Genomic DNA, 27,398 nt, shown 5'->3' on the forward strand with positions numbered 1-27,398 from the left:
CTGACATCCAGCTTCAGCCGAGGGGAGAGCGGGGCTAAGACCAGAGCCCTGGGCCGGGAGACCGCTGGAGCCGGAGGGATCTTCTTCTGCCACAGGAACAGGCTGAGAGAGCTGGGCTGGTTCATCCTGGAGAAGAGAAGGCTCCTGAAGGGGAGAACTTAGAGCAGCTCCAGTGCCTAAAGGGGCTCCAGAAATCTGGAGAGGGGCTTTGGACAAGGGCCTGTAGGGACAGGACAAGGGGAATGGCTTTAACCTGCCAGCGGGGAGATTGAGATGAGCTCTTAGGCAGAAGTGTTGTTGAAGCAAACAGAGCAATACTTAACTATCAAACTTTAATCCGTAAGACTGGTCTTACAGAATAAACCAGCGAGATAACCAGGCAAGGCTATACTTGAAAAAATGCTCCAGTGCAAGTCTAAGACTAAGCGTTTGTCATCTCCCTCCCCTGAAATAGGCAACAGACTAGTTAAAGATACCATAAGACATGATACTTACATGTTCCATTCAAATAAATCTGCAGTGGACACGAATAGCTAAGACTTTGTTTGAATATAAAACCAGAGACTGAATTGCTTCGAGTCCAGGTAAGACAGAGTGAACTTCCAGGGGCCACAGAAAGAGAGGCCTTGGCTAGAAGGGAAGATGGCCGCAGGTTTCAGACAAGACTTGATACGGGTCTCCTGGTCCCCTCTTCCCTTCCCCGTGACGAGGACAGCAATGAACAAAACAAGGTGCTGAGGACCTGATCCTAACATGTGGGGAAAGGTGAGGGACAAAACTGGGAATGGGAATTGCTCCGTGTGGAAAAAAACAAGTTACAGGGGGAGTAAAAGTCAACAAAAGGAGGAATTTTGGCAAGAGGCCTCACAGTGGGAACACCTGGGACTAACCCCAACACCACACACCATCACCACAAGCAGTTCAGTTCAGCCCTTGGAGCATGGGAAAGCCATGGACACGGGCTGCGGGCAGCCTGATGCTGTGTGTGACTGTTACAGCCGCTCTGTGTGAACAGGTTCTTACCGTGTTCTTTGAATTCACATCCCTTTCTCTCCCATCACTGCGAGCTCCTTATTCCAGTTACACACTTCTCAAACAGTGCTATTAAAGGAAATTAATCATTGACTTTAATCTTAAACTTGAGATGAAGAACTTGTGAGTAATACAAGATTTTCCTGCGAGATAGTGTCCACTCAACCCAAGCAAGGTTTAGTGACACGCTGCAGCATTCCCAAGGCAATACGACGCCAGGAGCTGTTTATGGTTGCAATATTGGAGGGAATACTGGAACTCACAGTGCTGGGCATGGAGAAGGACAGGGATGCACCAAGGTGAGCCACAACACTCATGCGGGGAGCTCTGGGACGTGGCAGGACTCCTCCCAGATACACCAGAAGATACAGAGCTCCCCATTGTTCTGAAAGAGAAAGGATGTTAGAAGCAGGGCTGCTAAGTTCAGCTGGAATATTCATTTCAAAGAACTCCCAAGAAACCGACTAGATTGAGCCAACACACACCAATTGAAGCATTTTATATAAGTATCATTTTCCTGTATTTTAATTCAAACTTTGCACATAGAACAAAAGAATGAAACAATTTCATTTTTCAAATAAAAATCAACTTGAAAAGAAGCACCTGAACAGGGTCACATTTAGTTTATAGTATTCTCTTCTCCATGTTTGACCCTGCTTTGTAACCAATGGGCTTTTACTCAGTTCCCTTTGAGATGAGCAGCTGTACCTGCATGGGATGCAGAGGAATTGCGCCCCTGGGACAGAGCAGACAGGAATGTGGCACATTGCCCTGTGTCTGTGGCGCTCTCACAGGTACCTGCTCTCCTGCAGCACCGGAGTGTGCTCACCCTGGTCACTGCAGCCAGCATGGGCACACCAGAGCTCCGGGAGGAGCTGGAACCAAGATACATGCCCTGTTCCAGAGCACACTGCAAGGAGATAGGGAAGGAAAACAGAACATGAGCAGATGCACAGGTCCAGACAAGCCAGGTAGCAAGTGGGAGCTGATAGTCACAGAACCAAGATGGTGAGAGCAAAGGTGACCCCAAGGGACAGGAAAAGCTGATGGCACCAGTTTTCTTTACGCTGCAGTGCATACACTCTCAACCAGGTCCTGGAGTTTAAATCTGTGCCTGAACAGCAGGACTGGCAACGGGAGAATCAGAAGCGTGGCAGCAGCGTTCAGCGTGCAATGTTCTCTCCAGTTCAGTCACTCCAGCTCCACTGCCTGCTCCGCTTGCTCCGAGCCGCTCTGGGGACCCGACAGGAATTGCTCCCATCTCAGTGCAGGTAGGGTAGGACACGCTGCTGCTGGCTTGTGTACAGAAAGGAAACACCTCAAGCTACAAGAGTGACAAGCACATCACTAGTTTACAGGTAGGATACAAAACACCTCTAAGATTTGCATTGCATGGATGGTCTAACTGAAAATACAAAACAAAAGCTGCTTATGTTGCTATCAAGAGCTTACAGGGAAATACGTAATCGTAACACATACCATAAGGTGAATGCTTCTCCCAGACTCTCAAATAAAACAAAACAAATACTCATTTGGGAATTTGCACCTGCTGAATTTCAACTGGGCTGCTTCAAGGAAAGAGAAAACATGACACGGAGCACACCGAGACCAGCTATTCCCAACAGGCCTCTCCATGGGTTCACAAAGGGTTGAGCTACTTGCACGGAGCACTGTCAAGTTTAGAGGGTTACAACAAACAGCGACCTGCCTGATGCAGGTTTAACACCGAGCCAGGCGGATTGAGCCTGACTGCCCAGCACTATCTGCTAAGGGTCTGCACCTTTTCAGGACTGAAAGGTCCATCAGAAAACCTGAGATAATGGCACGTGGCTGGCTGAGAGGACACGCAGAACGTCACAGGCCAAAGGCGAGGAGCATTGCTTCAGACAGGACGAGAGGCAAGAGCTTCCTGTAAACTTGAGCAGAGAAAAACTGAAAGGTGATTTCAATTTCAAGAGATCAGTTGCTGGACAGATGATATTCTGAATTGGGCAGGATTCACTGAATAACATCACTATACATTTTCAAATCCAGGACACAAGACTACTGCAGTGATGCAGGGTCCAAACCAGCATCTGAGCATCTCTCCTCCCCATCAGGGCAGGGAGGTCTCTTTGGTTCTCTCCCTCCCAAGGCCAGAGTTGTTGCTTCACCCACTCATCCGGCAGCACGATGCAGCTCGGGAGGGTTTGTCAGTCACACGGGTGAGTGTCACTGCGACTGCTGCAGAAGGACTCTGGAGCACAGCATGCAGGCTCAGGGAAATGCTCCAACACCAGAGCACTGGGGGCAGGACAGGAGCAGCGAGGTGCAGGGTGGGAGGGGAACAACTAACGTGGCATGAAAGGGAGCGGGAAGCAGCACAGTGGTGTTCATCTGCTCCAAACATGCTACATGGAGTACCAACCCAGAGCGTCTGGTGTGGAAAACAAGGGCAAAGCAGGGAGCAAAGCAGGGCATCTTTGGGTTAAAATAATAATGAAAACATTAGTTTTGCTACCAAAGAGTCAAACCTGAAACCAAAGGGCCGCAGAATATGGCTTTACTGAGCATCAGTTTGCATACTGCTTAAAGTTTATTCTTAAAAAAAAACCAGCTTCTGAAAGTCTCAGTCACAACCAAGTCACGAAATTAAGTCTAACTGAAAGATTATGAAAATATCTGGTTTTGTTCAAACCATGTAAAAAATCCTCGATAATACATCGTCATATTTTCTTTTCAAAACTAAACTGGAAGATCAACTCTCAGCAGATTTAAGTGTATTACACACGATACGTTGTGAATTAAGATTTATTGATTTCCATTGTATTTGCTTTAAATATGGTTGAAGCTGACTGCAGAAAAGGGATGGTGAAATTTTTAAGTTAAAAGTAAACTAATGGTGAAAGAACATCACCTCTGGCTTCCCTCAATGCCTCGTTTATCAGGTTTTATTAATAAAGTTCCAGGACTGTCACATCCAGGGATGTCGGAGGCCTCTCCCAGCAGTGTCCTTTGCTTTGTGTCATTTTCCTGTGCCAGAGGTGAGCGTGCTTTCAAAAATACTGCCACTTGCCCAGCACCGTGTCTTTGATTGCATCAACATATTGAGTTGGTACCCAATAGACCCAGTAGTAAGACGCTTCTGTTGGGCCCAGCTGAAATGCCTGTAAAGTCAAAAATGACAACGTTTACAAACAGGAAACAAAGAGCTCACACCAGCGGGCAGGTACAGCCCGACCACCGCGGACTCAGCCAGGTCTGCGGCACCCACCAGCTCCTTCAAACACTTGGTGCAAGCTCCTGTTGCTTGGAAAGCAATTGGAAAAGCTTCCTCAGAGAAATGAGAACTGCAAAGTACCGGTTAAAAGCGAGGAGCTCTTCCCTCTTATGATAGCACAGCAGCAACAAAAGCTCTTGGCTGGTTTCAAGAACATGAGGAAACTATTCTGCAAGACAGAATCTGAAGCATAACTCCAAGTCTCTAAAGAACTGACTGGAACACACAGAGTTGAGAAGCCAAACAAGAACAAAAGACAATGACCATGTTTCCATAGTCATAAGATTTAATGGAATTTCACATTCAGATAGAATGTCCTGTTCTCAGCTTATGTCAGTGCTCATAGTCGAGGAGCACCACGGCAGCCAGTTACCTCTACCCTTGCCTTAGGGTAAGAGTGTATTGTGGCATACTCTGAAGAGGGCATTTTCTCACGTGGGTGATCAAAACCCCAGTATCTGACAAAGCCTAGACCAGCACCCTCCTGCAGACAATGATTTTAGGGTATAACATCTCCCTGTTCTTCCCCTAAAGAAGGAAACAGACTTATTTAAAGGAACTTATTTCAGCATTAGAAGTTATTACTGCACTTTGGAAAGCAAGAGCTCGAAAACCCCCCATGGATTAAAAGAGACAGCCCAGAATTCAGAGCAATTAGCAGAGGTTTCTTCTTAAATGTGCTACTTTTCTAGACCCTGAGCCAGATTTTCAGAAAATCACACACGGGAAAAATACACAGCATCAAATCACTATTTGTTTGTTTAACCTCCAGCAAGGCCTGTTGTTTATGTAAATGTGTCATTTCTGCAACTGCAACAGAAACCAGAAATAAACTAGATACAGGGAAATACCACTAAGAAATCAGGAGCTGTATTGTGAGCATTTTTCTGCTAACACTGTCGCCAGACAGAAGACACGAGACAATGCTCAAGCACTTCATGTTTGTGTGAAACCAGCCCAGATTTCCACACAGCAGCAGATAACCACCACGCCACCCAAAATATTTACGCTGACAGCACACCATGTCCACATTCCCATCTTCACACCACATGAGGCTGCTATCACTACCCACCTCCAACTTCCTCTGTCTTAAAAGCCCTGCTTCATGTATTTGCATGAAGTAATTAGACTGGATATATTAAAGGAGAGACATTACTTACCATCATGTGATAATCCTCATGTCCTTCAATAGGTTCACTCACCACATTTTTAATGGACCCCATGGGTAACTTTTCTGTTCTCTCTACATTAAAATTGATCAAAGTATTATTTCTGACATATGATGCAGTAGTAGTTCATATTAATTTCAAATACCACCTCCATTACCTCCAAAAGCTCCTCATATCAGCAGTCTCCTCTGGGTGAACTTTGGATACTGCTGCTGAGAAGCCCGTTGTCCACATCACCACGTACTCCCCAGAAATCCAAAACTGGATCCCACAATTCCTTATGTTTTAGGTCTCTGCATCACATGAAGTACTTCAGTGTACCTGATTCAAGCCTAAACTGAGTGATGGGGACACCCTGGCTTTATTTAATGCTTCCCCATAAGGAACTCCACTTGGACCATCAGGATTACTCACTATAGTAAAGGCTGGCCCAGGTGTAAGAATATTCAGGACTGACTACCAAGGGTAGCTCTAAGCTCTACAGGTCAGTACTAAGCTCTCCTGCAATGACAAGGCTGGAAGCTGAATGAAGACAGGCTAAAGAGCCCTTCGAAAGCCTCCTCCTGTTTTACCCTGAGGCACTGTTCAACTGTTACTATAAAAGCACAGGGAAGGAAAAATGAGTAAATAGCGAAAGCAACAAAGAGAAACTGCAAATAAAGATGCCTACAATTACGTGACAAAGTAATGTCAACCAGAGGTACCCAACAAGAAATGACAAAGAATATGGTTCATGGCAGGCTTCTCTCAGTTGTGTCCTCATTTCTATATGACTTACTCCAAGACCCTTCCTTTCAGTTCCAGCTTTCAGTGTCCATGTAAAATTACTGAGCTGACTCTGATCTACCCCACTCAGACTCACAATGCTCATTCGTTGAGGAAAATCTTACTTTGCACCCACTTAGCATCCCACAAACCAACTCTCCTCACAGTACCTCAACAACAGACAAATCCACATTATCAACACCTCTGACAGAGCAACTGAGAAACATCTGCCTCTACCAAACCTCAGGCTGCACAAACCCTGCACAAAGCGACCTGTGAAGCACAGGGAGGCTGCGTGGAGGAAGAATCAGTTTCAACTTCCCAGGACTAGCAAGTGACAAAGAGTGTTAACACCCAGTTGGTTTATTCCAGCCCTTACGTGCTGGCGTCTGCCATGGATTTCTCAGAGCAGGAAGGAGCTTTCCCAACAACAGCCAGCAATTACAACCATTCCCTAGAGGGAGCAAGCTGCTGCTAATTTGGGGAAGTAGGGAAACAGGTTACATGAAAGGCAGATGACTACAAGAAGAAATTTCACAGCTTAAGAAACACTGATCTAGAACACTTCAGAAATACTAAACTTGAAACTCATCTAGAAGGTGAAGGAAATGATCTAAATACTAAGCATGTGTTCAGAACACACTATCAGTAATGTAAGTACCTGCCTGCCCAACCTTTAGAGGCAAAAAAAGCCCCCCAGTGTCTTGCTCCACCACTTAGCCCAGAAGAAAAATCACTGCAGCTGGTACCAACGGAGGTTTTAAAGCCACAAAAGTCTTCACAATCAAGTCTGTCCTACAAAGGAAAGGTCAAAACCTTCAGAGATTTCTGCTTACTCTGGAAACAACGTGGCAGCTGGACGTGCCATCCAAAGCTACTATTACCATCCAACCAGGTTACTTTACTGGGACAGTGAGCAAGCACTTCTCTTCCTCTTGCTCATCACTCTAATATTGCCCATCCTGGTCAAACTACAGGAGCAGAGCTTCCCTTGGAGGCAGGGGCGACCCGAGACACCCTCAGCCATGCACGTTAGCACCACAGCACGTTCAGCTCCTCCTGGCACCACTCAAGACAGTAAACTGATTCCTCTGCACAGCAGCACAGGCCAGAGTCTCTGCACTTATACATCACTGAAACAAGACACCCAGCTAATTTTGGTTGGAAGGACAGATAATGACAGAGATGCCAGCACTTCGAGTTTAATCCCAGTTCTAAGATTCCCTTTCGAGCCTCAGCCAAGTCATTGAGCCTCTGTGGGATGCTGGCACCAAACCAATGTTTAAGAAGTGCTTTTGAAATAGGCCAGAAATGCCAAATATTGTAATGTGTGTTTGCAGCTATGAACAGCAGATTGGAGCATTCCTCCGCTGGCACAACTGAACTCAGGTTTTCCAAGAACACAAGTAAAATATCAAGTAATAGCCAATGATCTGGGTAAATGGCATCTGAGAAGAGGAAGCAAAATCTAACGTTGAAGTACTGCAACACCAACGTTATTCCCTAAGCACAATTTAGTCACACCAGGAGCTATTTCAAGGTCACACAATTCGCTTCTAGCCCCATTACCCACTATTCATCTCAGGGCTTTGAAGTTGCTCACCTTTTGTACCAATCCATAGCTGGTCTTGCTCAAGTTTAAAGGTCAATCTGACTTTCCCTCCAGACTTGTTGTACATGCCAGATAATGGCACTGTTGGCAGGCGCTCCTGCAGAGAGGGAACACAGTAAGTCAAGGTGAAAGACCTGAACAGAAAAAGCTACATTCGGTTCACTTCTTAAGCATCAGGATGATCCATATTTCCAGTTTCCTGCTAAGATAGTGAAGAACAACTGAACCAGCAAAGGAAGGTCTCAAACCACAAAAAAGAGTCTCTTTCCTGATCATAACAATGTCTCAAGCACTTATTTACTTACCTGAACACCTTTAACAGAAGGCATCACATCATCGGGTTTGCCTTTATCCAATACTTTTCTGTGTTGCTGCAACATAAAAGCAGAAGTCAGAATTCACAGAAACTCAGCAGAGCTTCCAGCTGCCCCCTTGTCTGTAACCCCCCGGCACTAAGAGACAGCTATGGACTACTCACAGTCACTTATCACACAGGAAATGGTTAATTTTCAAAGTTAACTGAGCACTTTCTGGGACAGTCTAAAGAAACGCTATAAATGAATAGAGCCCCAGTATAAAGCAAAGGGTAACATCCCTTCTACAATATACATATTCTAATATATCTATCTATAAAAAAATTAAAGTCCTCCTTTAATAACAGACATGCTGAATCACATAGTTGGCATTTAGCAAGACAGTCTTGACAGTCAAGTGTTATATCCAGTGAATGGCAGAACCCCCCATATGTGATAGTGCAACATACTGCAACACAGCAACAAACCAGAACAGATTAGAGCAGTAGTAACTAAGAAAACCATGCTCAGAGCTTGTAAGTTGCTGAGTACCTTTAAGCAATGATGGAACTTAGAGTGAACGTGAACTATGATAAATTACAGAAAAACAAAAGCATGTTTCATGAAGGTTGCAGTTCAAGGATGAGCTACCCAAGTTTTAATCACATTTATTTGGGGGAAGGGTAATGCCTCAAGCTGAAAACCCTTCCTCAGCCCCACAACCGCAGCACTGCACTAGAGCAAGCCCCCTGCACAGCTCTGCACCTCCTGCTCAGAGGCAGCACTTCAAGGCATGAGAGGAGCATTGAACATCCACGTTCCCTTCAGTGCTGGGACAGCTGAAGGAGCTGCTCTCTTGGTGTTCGTTTTAAACGCAGTTTTTGGAGAACAAATTCTTTTACACCAATAAAAATTACTAAGTTTTTAGGCAGAATTCATCTAGACTGTCTCATTTAACAACCACAAAATATTTCTCCTATTTACCATTTCTTATCTGAAATGCTGAGCTGGGCCTGGCACCAGCACAAGTGGTATCTTGCAGAGCTCTGCTAGCCTAAACATTCCTCCATTGCTAGAACTCCTCAGCCTTGAGCCCTATCTCTTGGCTATGAGACACGAACCCCAGCCTGCTCTGGGAAGGAACACGACCCAAAGACAATCACAAAAGAACCGCGCAACCCCCCCCCCCCGCCAGGAATTAGTGAGACATTAACAACCTTTTGTCTGCAAAGTGGCTCCTTTTTATTTTCTTCAGCTTTGACCTCCTGTTGAGCAGCTTCTTTGGGTGTATTTACTGCCAAAACGTCGTTGATGGTGGAGCCAACCACCATGATTTTCGCTCCGTTCGTTACTTTGATTTCCCGCAACGTTTTCTCCTCCGGTAGAAGTCCCTTGAACATAACTTTCTGCATGGCAGGGGGGAGGCCTAAGGGGCAAGAACAGCGGTTACGACCCGGCCGAAGGCAGCGGCAGGGGGAGACGCGGGCGGCGGCGGCGGCCCCGACAGACCTGTGAGCGAGTGGATCTTCTGCTTCAGCTCGGCGCCCGTGCTGTCCAGCGCGAACCTCACGTCGTACTTGTTCTTGTTCCAGATCACCTTCAGCTCCACCAGCTCCCGCCCGCCCTCCGCGTCGCCGCCGTTGCTGACAGACGCCTGCGGGGGATCCCGCCGCTCCTCACCTTGCGGAGACGTCCCCGCGGCCGGCGAGCCACCCTCTCCGCTGCAGCCCAGCGGCAGCTCCGGCGCCTCCGCCTCCATGCCCGGCTCCTCGGCACCTGGGGGCGAGCGCACAGGAAGAGCGCGGCCAACGGCAAACCGCCCCGGCCCGACCGACCGCGTCCAGCCGCAGCGCGCCCCGCGGCCCGCCCCGCCCTACCGGCACCTCCCCTCCCGGCCCGGCCCCGCCCCGCGCCGCGCCGCGCCGCGCCGCCACCCGGCCCCGGGACCGCGGGCTCCTACCATCGGCGGCGGCGGCGGCGGCGGCCATGATGATTGTGTACAATGTGCCGCGGGGCTCGCCGGGAAACGCCGCCGCGGCCTGATGAGCCTCACCGGCTGCCGTAGCCCGGCCCCTCCTGCCCTGCCCTACCCGCGGGGCGGTGCGGGCCCCACAGGTCGCGCCCCGGAGCCCCGGTACTGGGGCACGGGCAGGGCCGTGCCGTGCTCCCCGCGGGCTCCCCCCGGCCCTCCCGAGGCGCCGGTGCTGGCGGGAGGAGCAGGAGGGTGGTGGCGCCTTTAAGGGAAGCTCCGCCCCCCCCGCGATCACGGCGGGCCCGGTGATTGGCTGGAGCGCCCGGGCGGAAGTAGCGGCCGCGGGCACGTGGTCGGCGCGGCGGGATGGCGCGCGCGCTGCGGGGCGCGGTGGGGCCGGTGCGGGAGCGGGGCCCGCGGGTGCGGTTCGGGCCCAGCCCCACAGGTAACCCCGCGCACAGCGCTTTGCGGTGGAAAGCGTGAATTCGGGCACCCGAGCGCGGGCGGGGCCCGGAGGTACCTGCAGCCCCGCCGGGGCCCCGCTCGATGCCGCCGCGTCTTGTGAAACAACACGGAAACGGGGTGTCCCGGCGCCAAGTGATGGGAGCCTGCGGGGACAGGCCAAGGGGAATGGCTTTAACCTGCCAGAGGGGAGATTGAGATGAGCTCTGAGGCAGAAGCTCTTCCCTGTGAGGGTGCTGAGGCGCTGGCACAGGGTGCCCAGAGAAGCTGTGGCTGCCCCATCCCTGGCAGTGTTCAAGGCCAGGTTGGACACAGGGGCTTGGAGCAACCTGCTCTAGTGGAAGGTGTCCCTGCCCGTGGCAGGGGGCTGGAACTGGAGGAGCTTTAAGGTCCCTTCCAACACAAACCAGGCTGGGATTCTGTGATAAAAGTGGTGTCCAGATCACTTCAGTAGGGGCTTGGGCCGCTCTTATTCCATGCCAAGGGCCCACAAGGGCCGTGCAGCTCAGCTCCTGCCCAGCCGGTGCTCGGTACCAGTTTCCATCGCAGGTAGCCTGATGCCCTTTCAACCCATACTGGAAAATCCCTGTTGGGCCTCAGTTCCGACTCTCTCCTCTGGTTCCCTGGTGACAGGTTTTCTGCATTTGGGTGGCCTTCGCACTGCTTTGTACAACTACATTTTTGCCAAAAAGCACCAAGGGACCTTTATTTTGAGAGTGGAGGATACGGATCAAAACCGAGTGGTGCCTGGAGCTGCAGAAGGAATAGAAGACATGCTGGATTGGGCAGGTACTCACAGACAGCTTTCATTTTTTACTTACTGAGAGCCTCAGCAATTAACAGCACTGACACTGAGTGTTTTGCACAGTAGAAGCTGTGCAGCCTTTCAGACAATGAATTAGCTGAAATGTAGTTATTCCTACAGCTGGGCATCAGGGAAGTCCCACTGGAAGCATGTAGAGCAGAAACAAATGTCCTGGGTTGGTTGCTTTTGGCTGTATTGTCTGCAGTGGAGCGAGATCCACATCTGTGCAAGTGGCAGAATGTGACAAAGGTGCCTGAGAGATGTGATGGAAAGGGCAGACGTTGGAGCTGACAGACCTCACTGTAAATGGATAAACTGTTTGTAGATGGAGTATTTGCTAAAGGGGATCTGTGTGAGGGTGAATTTAGAGTTGTGATAAAGTCAAGCCAGATCCCAGGTGCTTCTGTTAATGGGTAGGTAACATTTGAGGAGCTAGGACTTAGTTGTTGAGTAGTAAATTTAGAGTAGGTAAAATAATTGGCCAAGATCTCAACTGCATTTCTGCAGTATTAGTGTCTTTCACTGTAAAAAGGGTGGATGTTGGGAACTTTTGGTTGTTTCTTCACATACAATACTCCAAATTCTGATCACGTTGGCTGCTGTTTGTCTTCTGAGTCCAGGAGAATCTGCCTCCTGTGCTGTGCAGGTGCTGTTAGCTGGCTGCCCTGGAGCAGCAGCCTTCTCTGGATGCTCCCTAGAGCCTTGCTGTTCCACCTCCGTTGCACGTGCTCCCGTGGTGGGCTCACTCTGCCTTTCTCAGTGCCGTTGTGCCGGTGTTTCAGGTATTCCCCCTGATGAGAGCCCTCGCCGCGGCGGCTGCTTTGGACCCTACCAGCAGTCGCGCAGACTCGACCTGTACCGGCGCGCGAGCAGCGAGCTGCTGGAGCGGGGCGCAGCGTATCGCTGCTTCTGCACCCCGCAGCGCCTCGACCTGCTGAAGAAGGAGGCTCTGCGCAGCCAGCAGACCCCGCGGTAGGACCCCCCCGCTGCTGGGTCCCACCCGCTGTGCTGCACGCTTGCAGAACTTAGTAGGGTTGTGATCTCACTGCCCGCAGAGAGAGGAGCTTCTGTAACCTCAGAGCAGCTTCCAGTGTCTGAAGGGGGCTACAAGGGTGCTGGAGAGGGGCCTTCATTGGGGACTGTAGCGATAGGACAAGTGGTGGTGGGTTTAAACTGAAACAGGGGAAGTTCAGGTTAGATGTAAGGAAGAAATTACTTACTGTGAGGGTGCTGAGGCGCTGGCACAGGGTGCCCAGAGAAGTGGTAAACACTCCGTCCCTGGCACTGTTCAAGGCCAGGTTAGACAGAGCCTTGAGTGACGTGTTCTAGTATGAGGTGTCCCTGTCCGTGGCAAGGGGTTGGAACTGGGTGATCATAACGTCCTTTCCAACCCAAACCATTCTATGATTAACCCTTAGAGGCTGAAGGGAGTGATGGCCAGAGATGAGGTAGTTTGACTGGCCACACAGTGGGCAGGTTGCAGCTAAAATCCTGGGGTCAGTTTAGAGTTTTGGGCATGTAAAATGGCTGCTGGGGTTGTCTGTATTGAACTGAGGCCTTCGTTCTCCCTCCTCAAAGGTACGACAACCGGTGTCGGCACCTGACGCCCACCGAAGTGGCCGAGAAGCTGTCGCAGGGCCTCGACTGGGTGGTGCGCTTCCGGCTGGAGAAGGGGGTGGAACCCTTTCAGGACCTGGTCTATGGCTGGACCAAGCACGAAGTGGCTGAGGTGGAGGGTGACCCGGTGATCCTCAAGGGCGACGGCTTCCCCACGTACCACCTGGCGAACGTGGTGGATGATCATCACATGGGCATCAGCCACGTCCTGCGCGGAACCGAGTGGCTGACTTCAACGTCCAAGCACCTCCTTCTCTACAGAGCCTTTGGCTGGGATCCCCCTCAGTTCGGTCACCTCCCGCTGCTTCTGAACAAGTATGGGGGCAAGCTGTCCAAAAGGCAGGGGGACATCTTCCTGGAGCGCTTTGCTCGGGATGGCTACTTGCCAGAGGCTCTGCTGGACATCATAACCAACTGTGGCTCGGGCTTCGCAGGTAGAGACAACAGGGCACTCGCAAGGGTGCTTCATGATGCTGCCTTTGGGGACAGGGTTAGGTTTGTTTTAATAGCCGAGAACTTTGACAGTGTTTGAGGGGGTCAGGAAACAGGTTTCGGGCGACCAGCCTGTTACTGAAATGCTACCAGGGCTCTGCAGAGCTCCTGTGAAGGGCTGGCTGGTGTGCTGGGGCGGTGGGAATCTTTCTGCCTCTCTGCAGCCATTTAAATCAAGTCTGACCCATAATGAGCTCCCACTTGAGACAAGAATTCATCTCGAGGTGAAGAAACTGTCTGTGACCTCTTGGGAAAACTTGTATTCTGTGTTTAATAACTGCAGTGTCGTGTATGACATCTGTCACACTTCTTGTTTAACCTGAAAGACCACGAGGAGTTGAGTCAATGTCTCCTTTTGTTGCTCTTGCTGCGTGGGATCACAAATTAACTTGTGTTTCGGGAGCTCTGCTTGGGAATCAAACCTTTCTTGGGCAGTGAAGCCTCTTGGCTGAGAGTTGCTTCTTTTTGGCTGACTGATGCAAGGGCTGTTCCGCCGAGGAAGGTAACAGCCAAGCAGAGTGTCCCAGTTTCCAGTTCCTCGCCAGTAGTTGGCAGAGCCTGCTCTTGGGAAGAGGGCGGCTTCTGGCACCTGCTGCCAGTTCCCTCCTGTTTGCCAGGGTGCGTCCTGCTTGCTGCTGGCACTGCAGAAGGGGCTTTCCTGTGCTGCTTCCTCCTGGGGTGTGCTGCTGCCCCAGCCCTGCGCCTGAGCTGGCGATGCCAGGCAGTGCTGCTGCTTCTCTGGGGAGAGCGGACACGAATCATTCCCCTGTGGGCTTCTTTTGCAGAGAACCAGATGGGGAGGACCTTGGAGGAGCTGATCTCGCAGTTTGAAATAGACAGAATTACCACCCATTCTGCCCTCCTGGATCTTGAAAAGCTTCCGGAATTCAACAGGTGAAAATATCAGTGGTAACTTTAAACGTGATAATGGGTACGTCAGTGAGAGTTTATTCCTAGCACTTGGCTCTGCCTGGAGATTTTATTGGGTCAGGCGTGGTCTCTGTGCAGCAGCTTTTTGGCTGTGCTACAGCGAAGTGAAAATGCCTGCTTGCACTGTTCCCACCTCCTCTCCTGTCCTGTGCTTGGACACTGGTGTCAGGAACACTGTGAACACCTAGGCAGAGGCTAGGTGTAGTTAGGGGGATGCAAGGTTCAGTTTCAGAATAGCATCTAAAAAGAGGCGACTTCTGCAAGTACACTCGTGTGCTACAAGGACGTTCTGCTGCTAGGAGTTATCACATCTTTCATTCACTGTGATGCATGAGAGCTAAATGCTTTGTTGTAGAATGTGGTTTAATGCTACTTTTCTAACAGTTCTGCAGGTTTACGAGGTAAATGTGAGCTTGGGATGACTTGATTCAGTCTAACCCAAAGCAATCCAAAAGCAGCTTTCTTTGTTGCAGGATTCACCTCAGCCGTCACATAGAGAACGAAGGGCTGCGACAGAAGCTGGTCAGAGAGCTGCAGCTGCTGGTGGAGCACGCCTATGGGGAGCAACAAGTGGATCAAGAGGTTCTAGAAAAGGACTACGTGGAGCGAGTCCTCCTGCTGAGAAAGGTAGGAGCAGTGGTGGCACCGTGTCACTGCTCTGGGGCTTTGTGCCATTCCTGGATGAGACTCAGCTGGGTCCTGCTTTGGTCTGAGCTCCAGAGCTGTGCAGCCTGCAGCTCCAGTGGTGGTGTGCACACTGGCTGCCAGCACCCCACTGCTCCTTAACTGGTCGTGAGGTTCAGACTGAACAGGTTTGCGTCCCCCACAGCTTAACCCTTGGCTTTGACAGCTTTGCTCTCTTTCTCCAGGGTCACATAAGCTTCCTGAAGAATCTGGTGTCCAGTGATTATTCTTACCTGTGGGTCAGACCCTCAGTGTCCCGAGAGCAGCTACAAACTATGTCTGCAGAAGTAGATGAAATAGGAAAACTGGTCTTAGGGTAAGTGTCTCTTCCCAGCCCTGTGCACAGCCGCCTGCCCACCCCAGAGCATTGCTCTTGGCTGCTGTAGTGATGTGGGAATGCTCATAGCTCTTATTTAATTTGCTCTACTTTGGGATGTGCAGACAGTCCTTCTGGGCCATGTCCCTCTGCTATTCCCCCCCTTGCAGCTAGGCGGGTGGTGTGTCAGCCACCTTTCCAGTTCAGATCTCACATCTGGCCTGAAATGAGCCCTGGAAATCAGTTTTGGGAGTGATGGAGGTGGCAGTATCTGCAAACTGAGCTGTTCTTTCCAGCTCTCTGTAAAGTTGGTTGCTCTCAGTCATTTGTCACTGTCACTGGATCCACATGATGGTAATTTAAATGCTGGAATATGCACTATCCTGGAGGGCTAACAGTACTGCTACCTACAGTGGAGCAGTATCAGTGATGGCTCCTGCATCTCTGAAAATCAGATTATTAAAGAAGAAATCAGAATTACTGCTTTTCCTGTGGTTTTCCAGGTCCTTGGCATAATTCTGTGGTTTAAACTTGATGCTTGCTTTGCTGAACCAGTCACTTCTGGGTAGGAATCCTGCGGGTTGTGTGTCCCTAGACTGTGAGGACATCTTCTCTCCTAAAGGCTCATGACAAGGCAGGCGGCTGTTTTGACCATGGAGGAGTTGAACAAAGACCTGAGAAGCCTCCACGAGCAAATCAAAGAGACAAAGTACAGCAACATGATGCAGCTCCTTCGCTTGGCTCTCAGTGGGCAGCAGGTAAAACATACACATTCTGAGACTGTGACATTCTTTTTTTATCAGCTGTCTTATCTCTGATAGCAGATACGGGTACCTGACATCTCACGACAACTGGCAGCAGTTCCTGTTAAAGGAAATGCACTGATACACAGCAGTTCTGGAAGAAAGAGCTGTTCTGAAAGTCTCAGGCAAAAGTTGTCAAAGCATGAATGTGCTAGTCACAGATCTGAAGTCAGAGAAGCTGAAGGGAGTGTTGGCAGCGTTGTAGGTGTTGGGCAAAACTGGGGTTTTATGTGCAACCTGCCTTGACGTAGATCAAACCCAGGTTTTACTAAAGTTCTTCAAACCCAGTCCTGGCTTACACTCTGGCATCAATCCTTCTGGGTCACTTTGACCACTCTTGCTTAGTATTTTACTTCAGGAGGGAAAAAAAACCCCAAAGCCTTGTTTTGAGCTTGGTAATAAACCCCCACCCTTGGTCTAACAGCAGTCTGGTAGCTCATCACTCTATCGCTTCCGCCGTGGTGATGCAGAAGCACGTGCTGAAAAGTGTAAGTTTCCATCTGTGCAATGACTTCTGTGTTTGCAGCATGGACCGAGCGTTGCTGAGATGATGGTGACTTTGGGACCCAAAGAAGTGTGTGGACGGATACACAAAGCCCTGTCCAGCTAATACCAGACAGGAATGACCTGGCAGCCAGCCCATGGACTCGGATGGTGTAGGCAGCACCCGTTGGTGTCCCAGACCTGTAGTGTTTGATCTCGACGTGATTATCTTTGATCAGATGAGCTGAGCTTTAGACCAGGCAGGTGTCACCGTGGTGTGTCCAGGTCTGTATGTATCTGCACTAAGCATAAGCCACTTTGTCTGGGAGCGGAACCAGACACAGACTGAGGTCCATCCTCCTGCTGTCACCTCATGCAAATAGCCTGGTTTGCAGGCTGGGAGAACAAGATGTTTGTCGCTGTTTAAATTCAGGCCACATGGACAGAGAGTAATGGTGTTTCTGACACGGGCACGGTTCGTCTGCAGCGATCGGTCTCTTTTTGGAGAGGACCTTGCAATCAGGGTACCTACAGCTATGACTGCATAGGTCCCCACAGATACCCTGGGGAGGGTATTTATGTACATATGTATAAATATGTGTACATATAGTATGTGTATTATAGCAGCCCCAAGCTGCTTGGAGAAGGAGACTGCTTCCTGTGAACAGTCATGCGCATGGTTCTGCTCAAGCTATCCCTGACCAGGGGACTGGGATGGTTTTTCCCCTTTTGGATGATGATTTAATGATTAAATGAACGTGGTGAGTTTTGGTTCCGTTCTCGCCCACGGCGCTGGCTCCGCACCCAGTGAGGGGAGGAGCCGCTGGGGGGGGTGTGTTCGTGGGGTGGGAGTTCTATGGGCCCGGCCCACGGTGTGCACTCCCACACCAGGAAAACGTGTGGGCTTCCCACGGGCGAGCAGTGTGCGAGGAGTGGGGGTGGATCTGCTTCCTGCTCCGGCGGGATGGAGCAGCAGCCAAAGCCCATGGCCAGTGTCACGGAGCTGGAGCGGTGGCTCAGTGAGTGGGGCCGGGGGCCTGGCCGGGAGGGCACCGGAGCAGCCTCAGCTCCGCGGGGAAGGGCCCGTCTCCTCCACGGAGCCCCTTTAGGGTGATGTTCATGGGGGCTGTCTTAACCTCCTGCGTCTCTCCCACTCCCTGTCCCTCCTGTCCTTCGTTGTCCTCAGTCCTGCCTACGCTGTTTGAGCTCCGGACTGGGGAGTGGATAAAGCCAAAGAAGACTCTCTCAATCCAGCCATGCAGAGCTTTGGGACGGGCACTTGTGCAGCCCTGTTGCAAAAGGGTGAACTGTGCCTCTGTTCCTGCACAGCAAAGCTTGTCCGGTCCTGGGAGAGCTGCCTGGAAATGGTTTTAAGTTTCTCATGCTCTGTGCTAAAAGGAACGTTGTGCTGCTGCTTTCAACACCTCCGTTCCTGCCTGACTTTGACTCCGAGTGTCCCCTCAGGACTCTTTTTAGGCAGGTTTTTGTACCAGCTTGTCCCGTGTCTTCCATTTCTGCCCGGTTTACGGAGAGCCCTAAAGCAGCCGGGAGCAGCGGGAGGTCGGAGCCACTTCCTGCCTTGTGCCCTTCCTCCTTGTGCCCTCACACGCCTCTCACGCTGAGGCTATTTTCCTTTCTTTTTGTTTCCTGTGTAAGATAAAGCGACAGACCCAGGTATCCCCGAGGAAAACTGGGAATGCATCCAGCGGTTCTGTGACCAGGTGAACGCTGACACGGACGGGTAAGGCAGGCAGACGGCTCTTGGGGTTCGCTCCTGGCTGGGTGCCTGGCTCTGAGCTTCCCTCACGGCTGCAGGGAATGGGGCCTGGGACAGAGCTGGGAGCGCTGGCTGGGCTCTGCTGCTCCCCAGTGTCTGTGGTGTGGGGAGGCTGGTGTCTAGGAATGGGCTCTGATGTCCATTGCTGCACCCCTGCTGCTCTGTCACCAGCCTCTTGGGAGACTGGCCAAGGAATCCTGGGGTGGGGATCTGCAGGGAGGCCCTGGGTGAGCTCAGCCTCTGCTTTTCCTTTCAGAGAGGTGGGAGATCCCACATCCCAGCTGACAGTCTGCGCTCTGTGGGAAGGAGCAGGAACTAATTAAACTGGTCAAAGCTTAGTGATGCTCTTCCTTCAGAGCAGACACCCGTGTGTTCATGCCATGTACCAGGTTCTCAATCCAGCACTTGCTCTTTGCAGCACAAGATCAGCAGCATTTGGGGTTTTTTGGGAACTTGTGCATTGTCTGACTTGCTTCTGCTGCTCCCCAGCCCATCGCTTGCACCGAGGCTGCTGGCACATAAGATACAGTCACCTCAGGAGATGGAAGCTCTCCACGCGCTCACAGTAAGTGCTTTCATCCACATGCAGAGAGGCAGCAGTAACTTGGCAATAGAGTTTGGGGGGAGAGGCACTATAGTTGTCTCTTCTTTTTCTCTTGGATGTCTCTCCCTTTCGATGTCTCTCCCTTTTAACTTTCCATTGCACAAGGAATCCAGAAACCAGGGTGTGCCAGAGGGAGGACTGCTGCTGTTCCTTCCCCTGTTGCTCTGCAGAGGGGTTTCAGTGGTCTGCAGCTCTTGCTGTTTGACCTGGGGTCCCACCACAGGGCCAGTGGTCCAAAAGTTATTAATGATGTGTAGAATAGAGCAGATGGTCTTAAACATGCTGCTTAAGTAGGACGAAGGAAAAATACATGTTCTTGCTGCACAGCTTTCTCAGTATCTTATGTCTGTGAGTGCAGTGCCAGAAAGTTCTTAGATTCAGTATTATAATGGCAAAGTTTTTCCCCAAGGCTTGTGTGTGCAGCGTCTGGTTTGTTCTCTGCAGGTGCTGGAGACCTGTGTGAATAACTGCGGTGAAAGATTTCACAGGGAAATAGCAAAGTTCAGGTTTCTGAATGAGCTGATCAAAGTGCTTTCCCCAAAGGTAGGTGGTCATGGTCCCACTGCATGTTGTAGGTGGGACGGGCTGTTTGCTTTGTGCTGGGTATGAAAACTTAGAATGAATCTTGCACAGAAGTAGAGCAGAATTCATTCTGTGCCTCCACGTGTCAGGACTGGATGTGAACCCCCTGTAAAAGGTGTCAGCCAGGTCTCTCTGTGAAAAGCTTTTCCCTTGGTGGGGAGGGAATGCACTGGGTCCCCCGGCAGCGCATGTCAGGATGAGAAATGGAGACCTGTTTTATCAGAGCCTGTGGTTGCCCTGCATTGCTCCCGTTTGCATCGCAGAGCAGGCCCGGGGCTTTCTTAGATACCCTTCTGAGCAACCCAGTAACCGACTTCCCTTTTAGTGGGTCCCACAGACATTTGCCACTTGCACAGGCTTCATTTTCCGTGACATCACCTCGACAGCAGAGCTGCAAAGAGCTGGTTTCAGGGGGCTGTTTAACCGAGCAGCAAACCAGCTTCTCTCCGTGCCAGGTTTGGTAAAGGTGTTTCAGTGGAACAGCACAGTGTAACCAGTGTGTCACTGCAGTTTTGTTTGCTGTCTTGACAGAGCAGGTATTGTTTAACGAGTTTAAAACGCCTTGTTTGTGGCTTTTGCCATTCTTGATGGTTTTATAATACATTAAAGCGAGTGCTCATAGGCGACAGTGAGAGAAATCAGAGAAGAGCCAGATGCTGAAAAGAGACAACTTTCGTTTCTGATTTCACTAAAATAGAACAACCTGCTTTTGGTTTCAGAACCAATAACTGATCGGAGAAGTTCTGAAATGGTTTCATTTTGATTGTCATATAATATTTATGTAATTATCATACACTTATTAGCATTCCTTGTATTTACAGCCACAGCTATCCACACTATTTCCTACACTGCAAGAAACCCAGTTGACAACACGGGGAATGAAGTGTTGGGAATCTATTTGCTACTTGGTCTCTGCACACAGATACCGCGGGGCTAGACCCAGATGCTCAACCTGGCTCCGCTTCTTTAGCTTTAAACTTTGCTATCTTTGTTTGGTTTTCAGTACTATGGAACCTGGTCTTCAGCAAAAGTCAAGTTGAGAGTCACAGAAGTGATATTCAGTTGGACAGTCTGGTTTCCTCAGGAAGCTAAAATCCAGGATGCTTATCAGATGCTGAAGAAACAAGGTTTAGTTCTGCTATTTCAGTTTCCTTTTTAGCCTTCCAAGTGGCACGGTTTGAGACCACAGAGACGTGTCCTCTTCAGCTTGTGACTCAGCTTTTCGTAAAACATTGTGTGAGGACAAGAGGACCGAGGTCACATTTGCAGGCTGTTGGGGTCCTTAAGGGTGCATGGAACTGTTTAAAGAGATGTACCAAGGAACAGCCTTGCTAAAGAGCGGGCTGGCCTTGGGCCTCTGTTCTCACAGTGCTCACCACTGGTGTGCAGGGAAAAGGGATCTCTGCCCTGGAGTTCTCTTCCAGGAAAGGTCTGGGGAGGGGTGAAGGAAATAGGTGCAAAATCTAATGCACTGTTGAGTGTTTCAGCAGCTCAGTTACCACTGAACAACTGTTGTTATCCATTGCAGGAATCGTAAAAGAAGACCCCAAATTTCCAGAAGACAGAATTTTACCTCCCCCTTCTCCAAGACCTCAGACTTCTATTTTTGACACAGATGAAGAGAAATCCAAGGTAAACCTTTGGGGTTTCATGCCTACCCCCTCTCTGGTTTGTATTGATGAGAAAAGAGGCTCACTCACACTTTGGGAGCTTTGGCTGTTTCAGACAGAGTATCTTTAGAATGATGCTGATGGTTTCTGCTGTACAACAGCAGAGAATTCTTTGATGCTTTGTCAGAAGTCTTTGCCTAGTAAAAGTGAAACATTTTACAGGAAAACATCAGTTTCTATTAAACATTCCCAAGGGAGGGTTTCTCCCCTTACAGAAATTCTGCAGAGCCAGAGTTCCCGTTCCCAAAACACCCAGACTGTGTGTGCAGGCAGCTGCAGAAGGCAGCAATATAATCTGGATTAGATGATGGGACAAGAGCCCACCTATTTCGAGGATTATAGAAACTATTCCAACAGTGGGTGCCTCAGTATCTGCTCTTACGTGGTGTGTGCCTGGAGCCTGCTGCTCACTGCTGTCCCATGCTCTCCCTTCAACAGCTCCTGGCGAGGCTTTTGAAGAGCAACCACTCTGAGGACCTGCAGGCTGCCAACCGTCTGATCAAGAGCATGATCAAGGAGGTGGGCAGCCCCTGGGTCAGAAGCTGTGCTGGGTGGGAGGTGACTTGGCAGTTCAAGTTGTTACCAGGACCCCTGTTCCTGAACATAGGGCTGCCCAGAGGAGGGGTGATTTTCAGGATCTGTTATTAGCCAAATCATCATCTACCTTTATGTCATTTGTCATCACAGGAACAAGAAAAGTCAGCTCAGGTGTCCAGAAGAGTGACCACCATCAGTGAGGTTTCTGAGAACGTTAAACATATGGAAGAATTACTAAAAAACTACAAGAGACAAGAATTATCCAGATCTGACCAGGAGACCCTACAGGTAAATGCTTTTTCTCCTGCAGGTGATTGTGGAGACAGAGAACTGTGAGGGTGTCTGAGATCTCCTGGGCAATGATGTGCAACATTTCCTTCCACAGACTCTGTTTCAACGCTGTGAGAAGCTCAGGCCGCTGCTCTTTCGCCTTGCCAGTGAGACAGTGGATGACGATGAGGCTCTAGGTAAGAGCCAACACTGTCCTTGCATTTCTTTGCAGTTAAGTTCATCTTTGCTTTAACAAGTGGGGTGTGCCCTTCCCTGAGAGAGGGAATGCTTTGGCACTTGCTACCCAGCTGGCAGAGCTTTCCGTTTCACCTTTACGCCATGCCCCCATGGAAGTGGTTTAAGTCTCCTCCAACTCCTCTCCAGGGAAACTCTTAATTTTCATTTAAAGCCCAAAGTTAAATAGTGAATCCCGCTTCTTCCAGCCACGGTGGCTGTCATGTAAACAAGGTCTTTACCCCAGGAAGGGAGAAGATCTCACCCCCTCATCTGTAAGTTTGATGGGTTTGTTACTGCCTCAGGAGAGATGAGACCCTTGAGCTCCATCAGCCCATCGCAGCCCTCAGTAGGAACTCCACACACTATATCAGAGGGTGATTGCCCTGTCCTATTCAGGGTACCCAGTACCACATTCACCCACCAAGTTAAAAAAGTTTTGAAGTAAGTTAAGCTAGTTTTAAGTGAATTTGAGTCTCCAGAAACTCACACGAAGTAGATCTTAACTGACAATTTTTATGGTGAGTCATGTTTTTCTCACTTGTGAACTCCGTGTTGTGAGTGAGAAGGTTGAAGGTCTGTGGGTGAAGTTGAACTTTGTGTTAGAACGTTAATATTGTGTTTCTCCTCGTGTTTTCCAGCTGAGATACTGCAGGCCAATGACAAGCTCATCCAGGCACTCAGACAGTACAGGCAGGTCGTAGCCAGCCATGAAGATGGGGCTGGAGGAGGTCCAGTCACCAGCGCTGCGGAGGCACCAGGTAAAGAGTGTTCCATGAGCATCTGCTCCTGCACATCAGCGTGAGTGGGGTTTGGAAGGGAAATGCTTCTTGGAGAATAAATGTGGAGAAAACCCTGTAACACTGGATGTATAAACTATTATGCAGCCATTGTTTTCTTTTACATATAGTTGATAGAAAATATTCCTGAGGTTCTTCCCCTGTGAGTCCTTTCAGGCACGCCTGTGCTGTAAATACACTGTTCCTTTCAGGAGATGTCTCTTTAACTCTTTCTCCTATTTCCAAGCACACCAACCACCCCCAAGGCGCACGAAGAGCTACACATTGATCGATTTCTCCGAGCTGGAGGCGATGTCCCAGTCTCCCACAGACCGGTCTGCAAATACAACCACCACCTCCCGCCACAGCAGCACCACCTCTGCCTGTGTGCTCGAGGAGGAGCTGAAGTCATTAGGTTTGTCTGTGCAATTCAGTGCTGTGTTATCCCTGGTGCCAGGGGTCGTGGGGTTTAATGCAAACAGGAGAACTTGGCTTTAATGTTGGCCCTAGGAGGAAGTTAGACCCTTCCAGCCATGAGTTTTCAAGAATGTAGTTCCTTTACTGGTGTTAGTCTGTAGCCAGACTGCTGCTAGACAAGAAGGGAAGAACCGGTGGAAAACCCTTGTTTTCTGTAACTGACCTGTGGCATCTTGGCATCTTTCTTAGATCTCAGCAACTCTCCTGTTGTACAGAAACCACCTCCCGATTTTGGCTTTGCAGAGGTGAGTGATCCTCAGATACTTAAGTCCATAAGTTACAAAGGACAAAAATCAGACGTGATTCTTGATCTAGCTTTCTCTGGCAGCCTTTGTTACACTACATTGTTCTGAAGGGAAACTGGAATCCTCCTGCTCTGCCAGGAGTTTCTCAGTCACAGTTTGCAACCAGATTACTCATACTTATTTCTGCTTTAAGTAGTGTTATTAAAACAGAGGTGATTCTTAGAGGATTTTTGCTGATGCATGAACCAGAAGTGCTTGTTTTTCAGACTGCTGTACACAATGGCTATGGTGAAGTTGTAAGTGCTGCTCCAATACTGGGACTGCAGGAGGGCTGGGAAGACGCCTGTTCAGAGAAGAATGAACTTCAGGGCCTGCTTGATCAGCTCTCTCCACCCTCCAGCAGCCGGACGTTATCTTGGTAAGCAAACTCTGCATAACTCAGTCTGACTGTGGAGATGGGGAATCCTGTTTTACAGCAGTGAGGTTTAGGGAAACCTGTCAGCTACACTCATTGGGGATGGCAAGCTGTCCATCCGTGCATGGGCTCTTCAGCATTGTTATGGACCTGTTAATGGAGCTTTGTGTAATTGCCCACCAGGGTCAGGAACCATGGCTTAGGAACAAGGTGATATTGAGCTAAAGCAACGAAAACCTTATGGTCAGGTCTCATTACAATAACCTGTGACTCAAAAAATACTTTCCCAGCTTTCCGCAGACTGTGACAAAGTAGTTTCCAGGCATTCATTCTCTCTCCCAGAGACAGGTCTTGCATTTCTCAAGAACTCAGAGTGTAAGCTTGTACTTTCTTTATACCTAAAAGGGATGAGGGATTGGGATACATATGGATGCAGCAGAAGATGGTACACACCATGGAGTCTCCCCAGTTAATATAAGCTTTCTACATGCTTTTCTTTCCAGGGATTTATCACCAATGACATTGCCCTTCCCAGATCTTCCAAATAGCTCAATGGCAGATACCTCATTCTCCAGTCTAGGCTACGAGCAGAAGCCTGCTGCCTCTTTGCATCCAGCTTCCCACGATGCTTCTCTAGAAAACCTTTTTGTCCCCTTAATTTCAATTACACCGAGTAAGTGCAATGATTTCTGTGTCCCAGCTCTGCTTGCTAGAGCTCTTCTGTGGTTTTTGCAGGGGAGCAAGCCAAGTTGCTTCATGCTGTATGGGTTGGCTGGAGAAAAGTAATGACTGTTCTATGAAGGACTTAATGTACCTGAGAATTTGAGCAAGTGCTAGGGATTATACCATGGAAGTGACCTTGTCCTCCCCACTGGGCAGTCGGGACTCTCCTGCCCTGGCTAATCTTGTGTCTTCTGCCTCCAGTCTCTCAAGTGAAGGATTTACCACATTCTGGAAGGGCTGGATGGTGATAGGCAGGTGTGGATTTACCAGGTAGTGGTCATAAGGGGCTAAGTCTTGTGTGCCCCGAAGAGTTGCATCTCTGTTGGATCCATACCTGACATCTCTGGCTGACTGTTGAAATCTGAGCAGCTAAGTCTCTCATTTAGACATTCAGATTCCTTCTCCTGCCTTTCTCTGCCTTAGAGGTGAGATGTGAATCACAGGCAGTGCTGTGTTGCTGCTTGCTCTGTGAGTTTGCTGGAGGAAGTAAAAGTTTGAGTGTTTCCTTTTTGCTGCTCCTTATCCAGTCTCTGCTGTTCTGCCCTCAGAAGGGAGGGGAATCCACGCGTCTCCTCTTGTCTCCGGCAGGTGGTATCTGTCCACTTACTGTGTTCGATAGGAATGGTTTCAAGGCTATGCTCCACTTCTCGAGAGACCCTGCTCCTGGCCGACCACATGTGCTGGTGATGGTTCTTTCCATGCTGAGCACATCAGCTCAGCCGATTAAGGACATCGCGTTCCAGGCTGCAGTCCCAAAGGTGAGAACCTGTGACGAGTAGCAGAGAGTGGGACAACTCCTAAATGTCCTGAGGAGAAGGTTCACCACTTGCTTAGGAGTTGCTTTGCTCATTGGAAACTGCAGGACTCGTTTTCTGAAGGGTGAACCCGTTGTGTGGTGGGGCCTGCAGCACAGAATTGTCTATTTAGGAGTATCTGCCTTTAGATACAGGCTGTGGAAAGACGTGCTTTTTGTTAAATGACAGCATCTGTCTGGTGCATCTTTAGCCAGCTCTGTGGCTTGGTAATACTCCCAGTCCTTTTCAAGCATGGACAAAAAGGCATTCCTTTTGTTTTTTCCTTTCAGACCATGACAATAAAGTTACAACCAGCCTCCGGTTCTGAGCTGCCTGCCTTCAGCCCTCTTCTCCCCCCTGCCATGGTATCCCAGGTCCTGCTGCTCTCCAATCCACACAAGGTATGTGTGGTGGTTGATTCTGCTGGTGGATCACTCGGAGTGTGACTGCAGCGAGTGGGGTGTTTGTATGAAAGATGGGAGAATATTATCCACGGGGACAGAGCAGCCTGGGCTGTGCTGGGAGGACATTTTTGCAACAGAAAGAGCTTTCGGAGCTATTATTTAAAGGATTGAATGGGCAGTTCTGCCTCAGTCCACCTGCAGATGGCTCCTGGGAGACACTGTGCAGATGTTTGCAGCTGGTGGAACATGAGGCCATCCCAGGCACAAGCTGTTCTGTTGCACTGGTGAATGATCATGACACCAAACCTTGGTGTAAGGAATCCTCTGTCACTACAAAGGCTGGCCAGGCTGGAATTGCCAAGCACACCCTTGGGATGCTTGCACAGGTCTCCCTGATGCTCCTTACACAGCTTATGACGATCGAGGTCTTCCTGCATGGCTGAAGTGTTCCCCTGCCCTTTCAGAGGGTGACTCGCTGCAGCAACGGGGGAGGCTGAAGGGGGCCCAGGACTCTGCAGCCGTGACATGCCTCTCTCTGTTCCTTTCTCTGCAGGCTCCCATCCGGCTGAGGTACAAACTCACGTTCACACAAGGCGTGCAGCCCTGCAGCGAGGTGGGAGAGGTGGCCGGCTTCCCGGAGGCAGAGCTCTGGGGCAGGAGCTGAAGTTCAGCTGGCTTGGACATTGCCATAGAGCCTTAGCTGTGTGTGTGGGGAGGGACTGCGTGCCAGCAGTGCTGGCCTGGCCTCCGGAATGTAGGAATCTGCCATCTCCTCCTTCCTTTTGGTTTCTGTGCTGGGGTCTGGCCGGAGGGGTGTAAACTACCTGCTTCTGCCATGGCCTTTCCCTGTAGCTGACCCTGCTTTACAGGAGGCTGCTGCAGAGCCCTGCAGACTTCATGCTTCTCCCAGACAAGTCTCTCCAGCTGCTTTCTGGGCCAGTTTTCCCTTTACCCCATTACTTTTTTAATTAAAACCCTAAAAAGTAAACCTACACCAACACTCATCCCTCGTGTCAGGCTGCCGGGAGCCAGGGACGGGGCTGTTCTCAGCAGGGTGTACGTGTTCCGTGCAGGCAGCACGGTGAGGCAGAGCTGGGCTCTGCGCTCCGCTGGACGCGGTTTGCAGGGAGGGAACAAACGGGAGCAGGGGCCGGTCCGCGGCGCTCGGGGGCAGGTCTGGCGCTTGGGTGCGG

General features: G+C 50.0%; 3 protein-coding genes across 7 annotated transcripts; 2 read left to right on the forward strand and 1 right to left on the reverse strand.

The window, feature by feature from the left end:
• Positions 1-3,092: 3,092 nt before the first annotated feature.
• Positions 3,093-10,356, reverse strand: UBFD1 (ubiquitin family domain containing 1). Of its 2 annotated transcripts, XM_030483951.1 has the most exons (7): positions 10,091-10,356; positions 9,640-9,906; positions 9,348-9,556; positions 8,143-8,208; positions 7,829-7,934; positions 5,452-5,534; positions 3,093-4,178 (listed from the first exon to the last, which is right to left on the reverse strand). In XM_030483951.1, the coding sequence occupies exons 1-7, from the start codon at positions 10,116-10,118 to the stop codon at positions 4,068-4,070; spliced, it is 870 nt and encodes a 289-aa protein (XP_030339811.1). In that variant the 5' UTR covers positions 10,119-10,356; the 3' UTR covers positions 3,093-4,067. The 2 variants fall into 2 exon arrangements, with proteins under 2 accessions (XP_030339811.1, XP_030339812.1); XM_030483952.1 differs by lacking the exon at positions 5,452-5,534 and having other exon boundaries at positions 10,091-10,232.
• Positions 10,357-10,448: 92 nt separating this feature from the next.
• On the forward strand, positions 10,449-17,459 carry EARS2 (glutamyl-tRNA synthetase 2, mitochondrial). 2 transcript variants are annotated; one of them, XM_030484358.1, is made up of 9 exons: positions 10,449-10,547; positions 11,198-11,353; positions 12,152-12,341; positions 12,948-13,420; positions 14,264-14,372; positions 14,882-15,035; positions 15,278-15,408; positions 16,031-16,166; positions 16,738-17,126. In XM_030484358.1, exons 1-9 carry the CDS (start codon positions 10,469-10,471, stop codon positions 16,819-16,821), a joined length of 1,512 nt encoding a protein of 503 aa, XP_030340218.1. In that variant the 5' UTR covers positions 10,449-10,468; the 3' UTR covers positions 16,822-17,126. The 2 variants fall into 2 exon arrangements, with proteins under 2 accessions (XP_030340218.1, XP_030340217.1); XM_030484357.1 differs by lacking the exon at positions 10,449-10,547 and having other exon boundaries at positions 11,028-11,353; positions 16,738-17,459.
• A 34-nt stretch (positions 17,460-17,493) lies between these two features.
• GGA2 (golgi associated, gamma adaptin ear containing, ARF binding protein 2) lies at positions 17,494-27,199 on the forward strand. Of its 3 annotated transcripts, none has more exons than XM_030484354.1 (17): positions 17,494-17,713; positions 18,351-18,435; positions 18,961-19,036; positions 19,520-19,618; positions 20,661-20,784; positions 21,186-21,289; positions 21,766-21,846; positions 22,015-22,152; positions 22,250-22,331; positions 23,010-23,129; positions 23,395-23,562; positions 23,814-23,869; positions 24,136-24,287; positions 24,788-24,957; positions 25,596-25,765; positions 26,092-26,202; positions 26,759-27,199. In XM_030484354.1, exons 1-17 carry the CDS (start codon positions 17,551-17,553, stop codon positions 26,867-26,869), a joined length of 2,010 nt encoding a protein of 669 aa, XP_030340214.1. In that variant the 5' UTR covers positions 17,494-17,550; the 3' UTR covers positions 26,870-27,199. The 3 variants fall into 3 exon arrangements, with proteins under 3 accessions (XP_030340214.1, XP_030340215.1, XP_030340216.1); XM_030484355.1 differs by having other exon boundaries at positions 17,503-17,713; positions 17,881-18,860; XM_030484356.1 differs by having other exon boundaries at positions 17,509-18,435; positions 18,890-19,036.
• Positions 27,200-27,398: the final 199 nt, after the last annotated feature.

This window comes from Strigops habroptila, chromosome 4, assembly GCF_004027225.2.
Source record: "Strigops habroptila isolate Jane chromosome 4, bStrHab1.2.pri, whole genome shotgun sequence".
Lineage (NCBI taxonomy): Eukaryota > Metazoa > Chordata > Aves > Psittaciformes > Psittacidae > Strigops > Strigops habroptila.

What these genes read in the sequence shown, in the direction of transcription:
- UBFD1 (XM_030483951.1), bottom strand. Translation starts at nt 10,118, where the DNA reads ATGGCCGCCGCCGCCGCCGCCGCCGATG. An exon ending in AGCCACTTTGCAGACAAAAG is followed by an intron (nt 8,209 to 9,347) that starts GTTGTTAATGTC and finishes TTTATGTTGCAG; the next exon opens with CAACACAGAAAAGTATTGGA. An exon ending in GCTATGGATTGGTACAAAAG is followed by an intron (nt 5,535 to 7,828) that starts GTGAGCAACTTC and finishes ATTTTAATGTAG; the next exon opens with AGAGAACAGAAAAGTTACCC.
- EARS2 (XM_030484357.1), top strand. Translation starts at nt 11,041, where the DNA reads ATGCCAAGGGCCCACAAGGGCCGTGCAGCTCAGCTCCTGCCCAGCCGG. An exon ending in CGCAGCCAGCAGACCCCGCG is followed by an intron (nt 12,342 to 12,947) that starts GTAGGACCCCCC and finishes CCCTCCTCAAAG; the next exon opens with GTACGACAACCGGTGTCGGC. An exon ending in AAGCTTCCGGAATTCAACAG is followed by an intron (nt 14,373 to 14,881) that starts GTGAAAATATCA and finishes TCTTTGTTGCAG; the next exon opens with GATTCACCTCAGCCGTCACA.
- GGA2 (XM_030484354.1), top strand. Translation starts at nt 17,551, where the DNA reads ATGGGCCCGGCCCACGGTGTGCACTCCCACACCAGGAAAACGTGTGGG. An exon ending in TCCAGGCTGCAGTCCCAAAG is followed by an intron (nt 25,766 to 26,091) that starts GTGAGAACCTGT and finishes TTTTCCTTTCAG; the next exon opens with ACCATGACAATAAAGTTACA. An exon ending in TGCTCTCCAATCCACACAAG is followed by an intron (nt 26,203 to 26,758) that starts GTATGTGTGGTG and finishes CTTTCTCTGCAG; the next exon opens with GCTCCCATCCGGCTGAGGTA.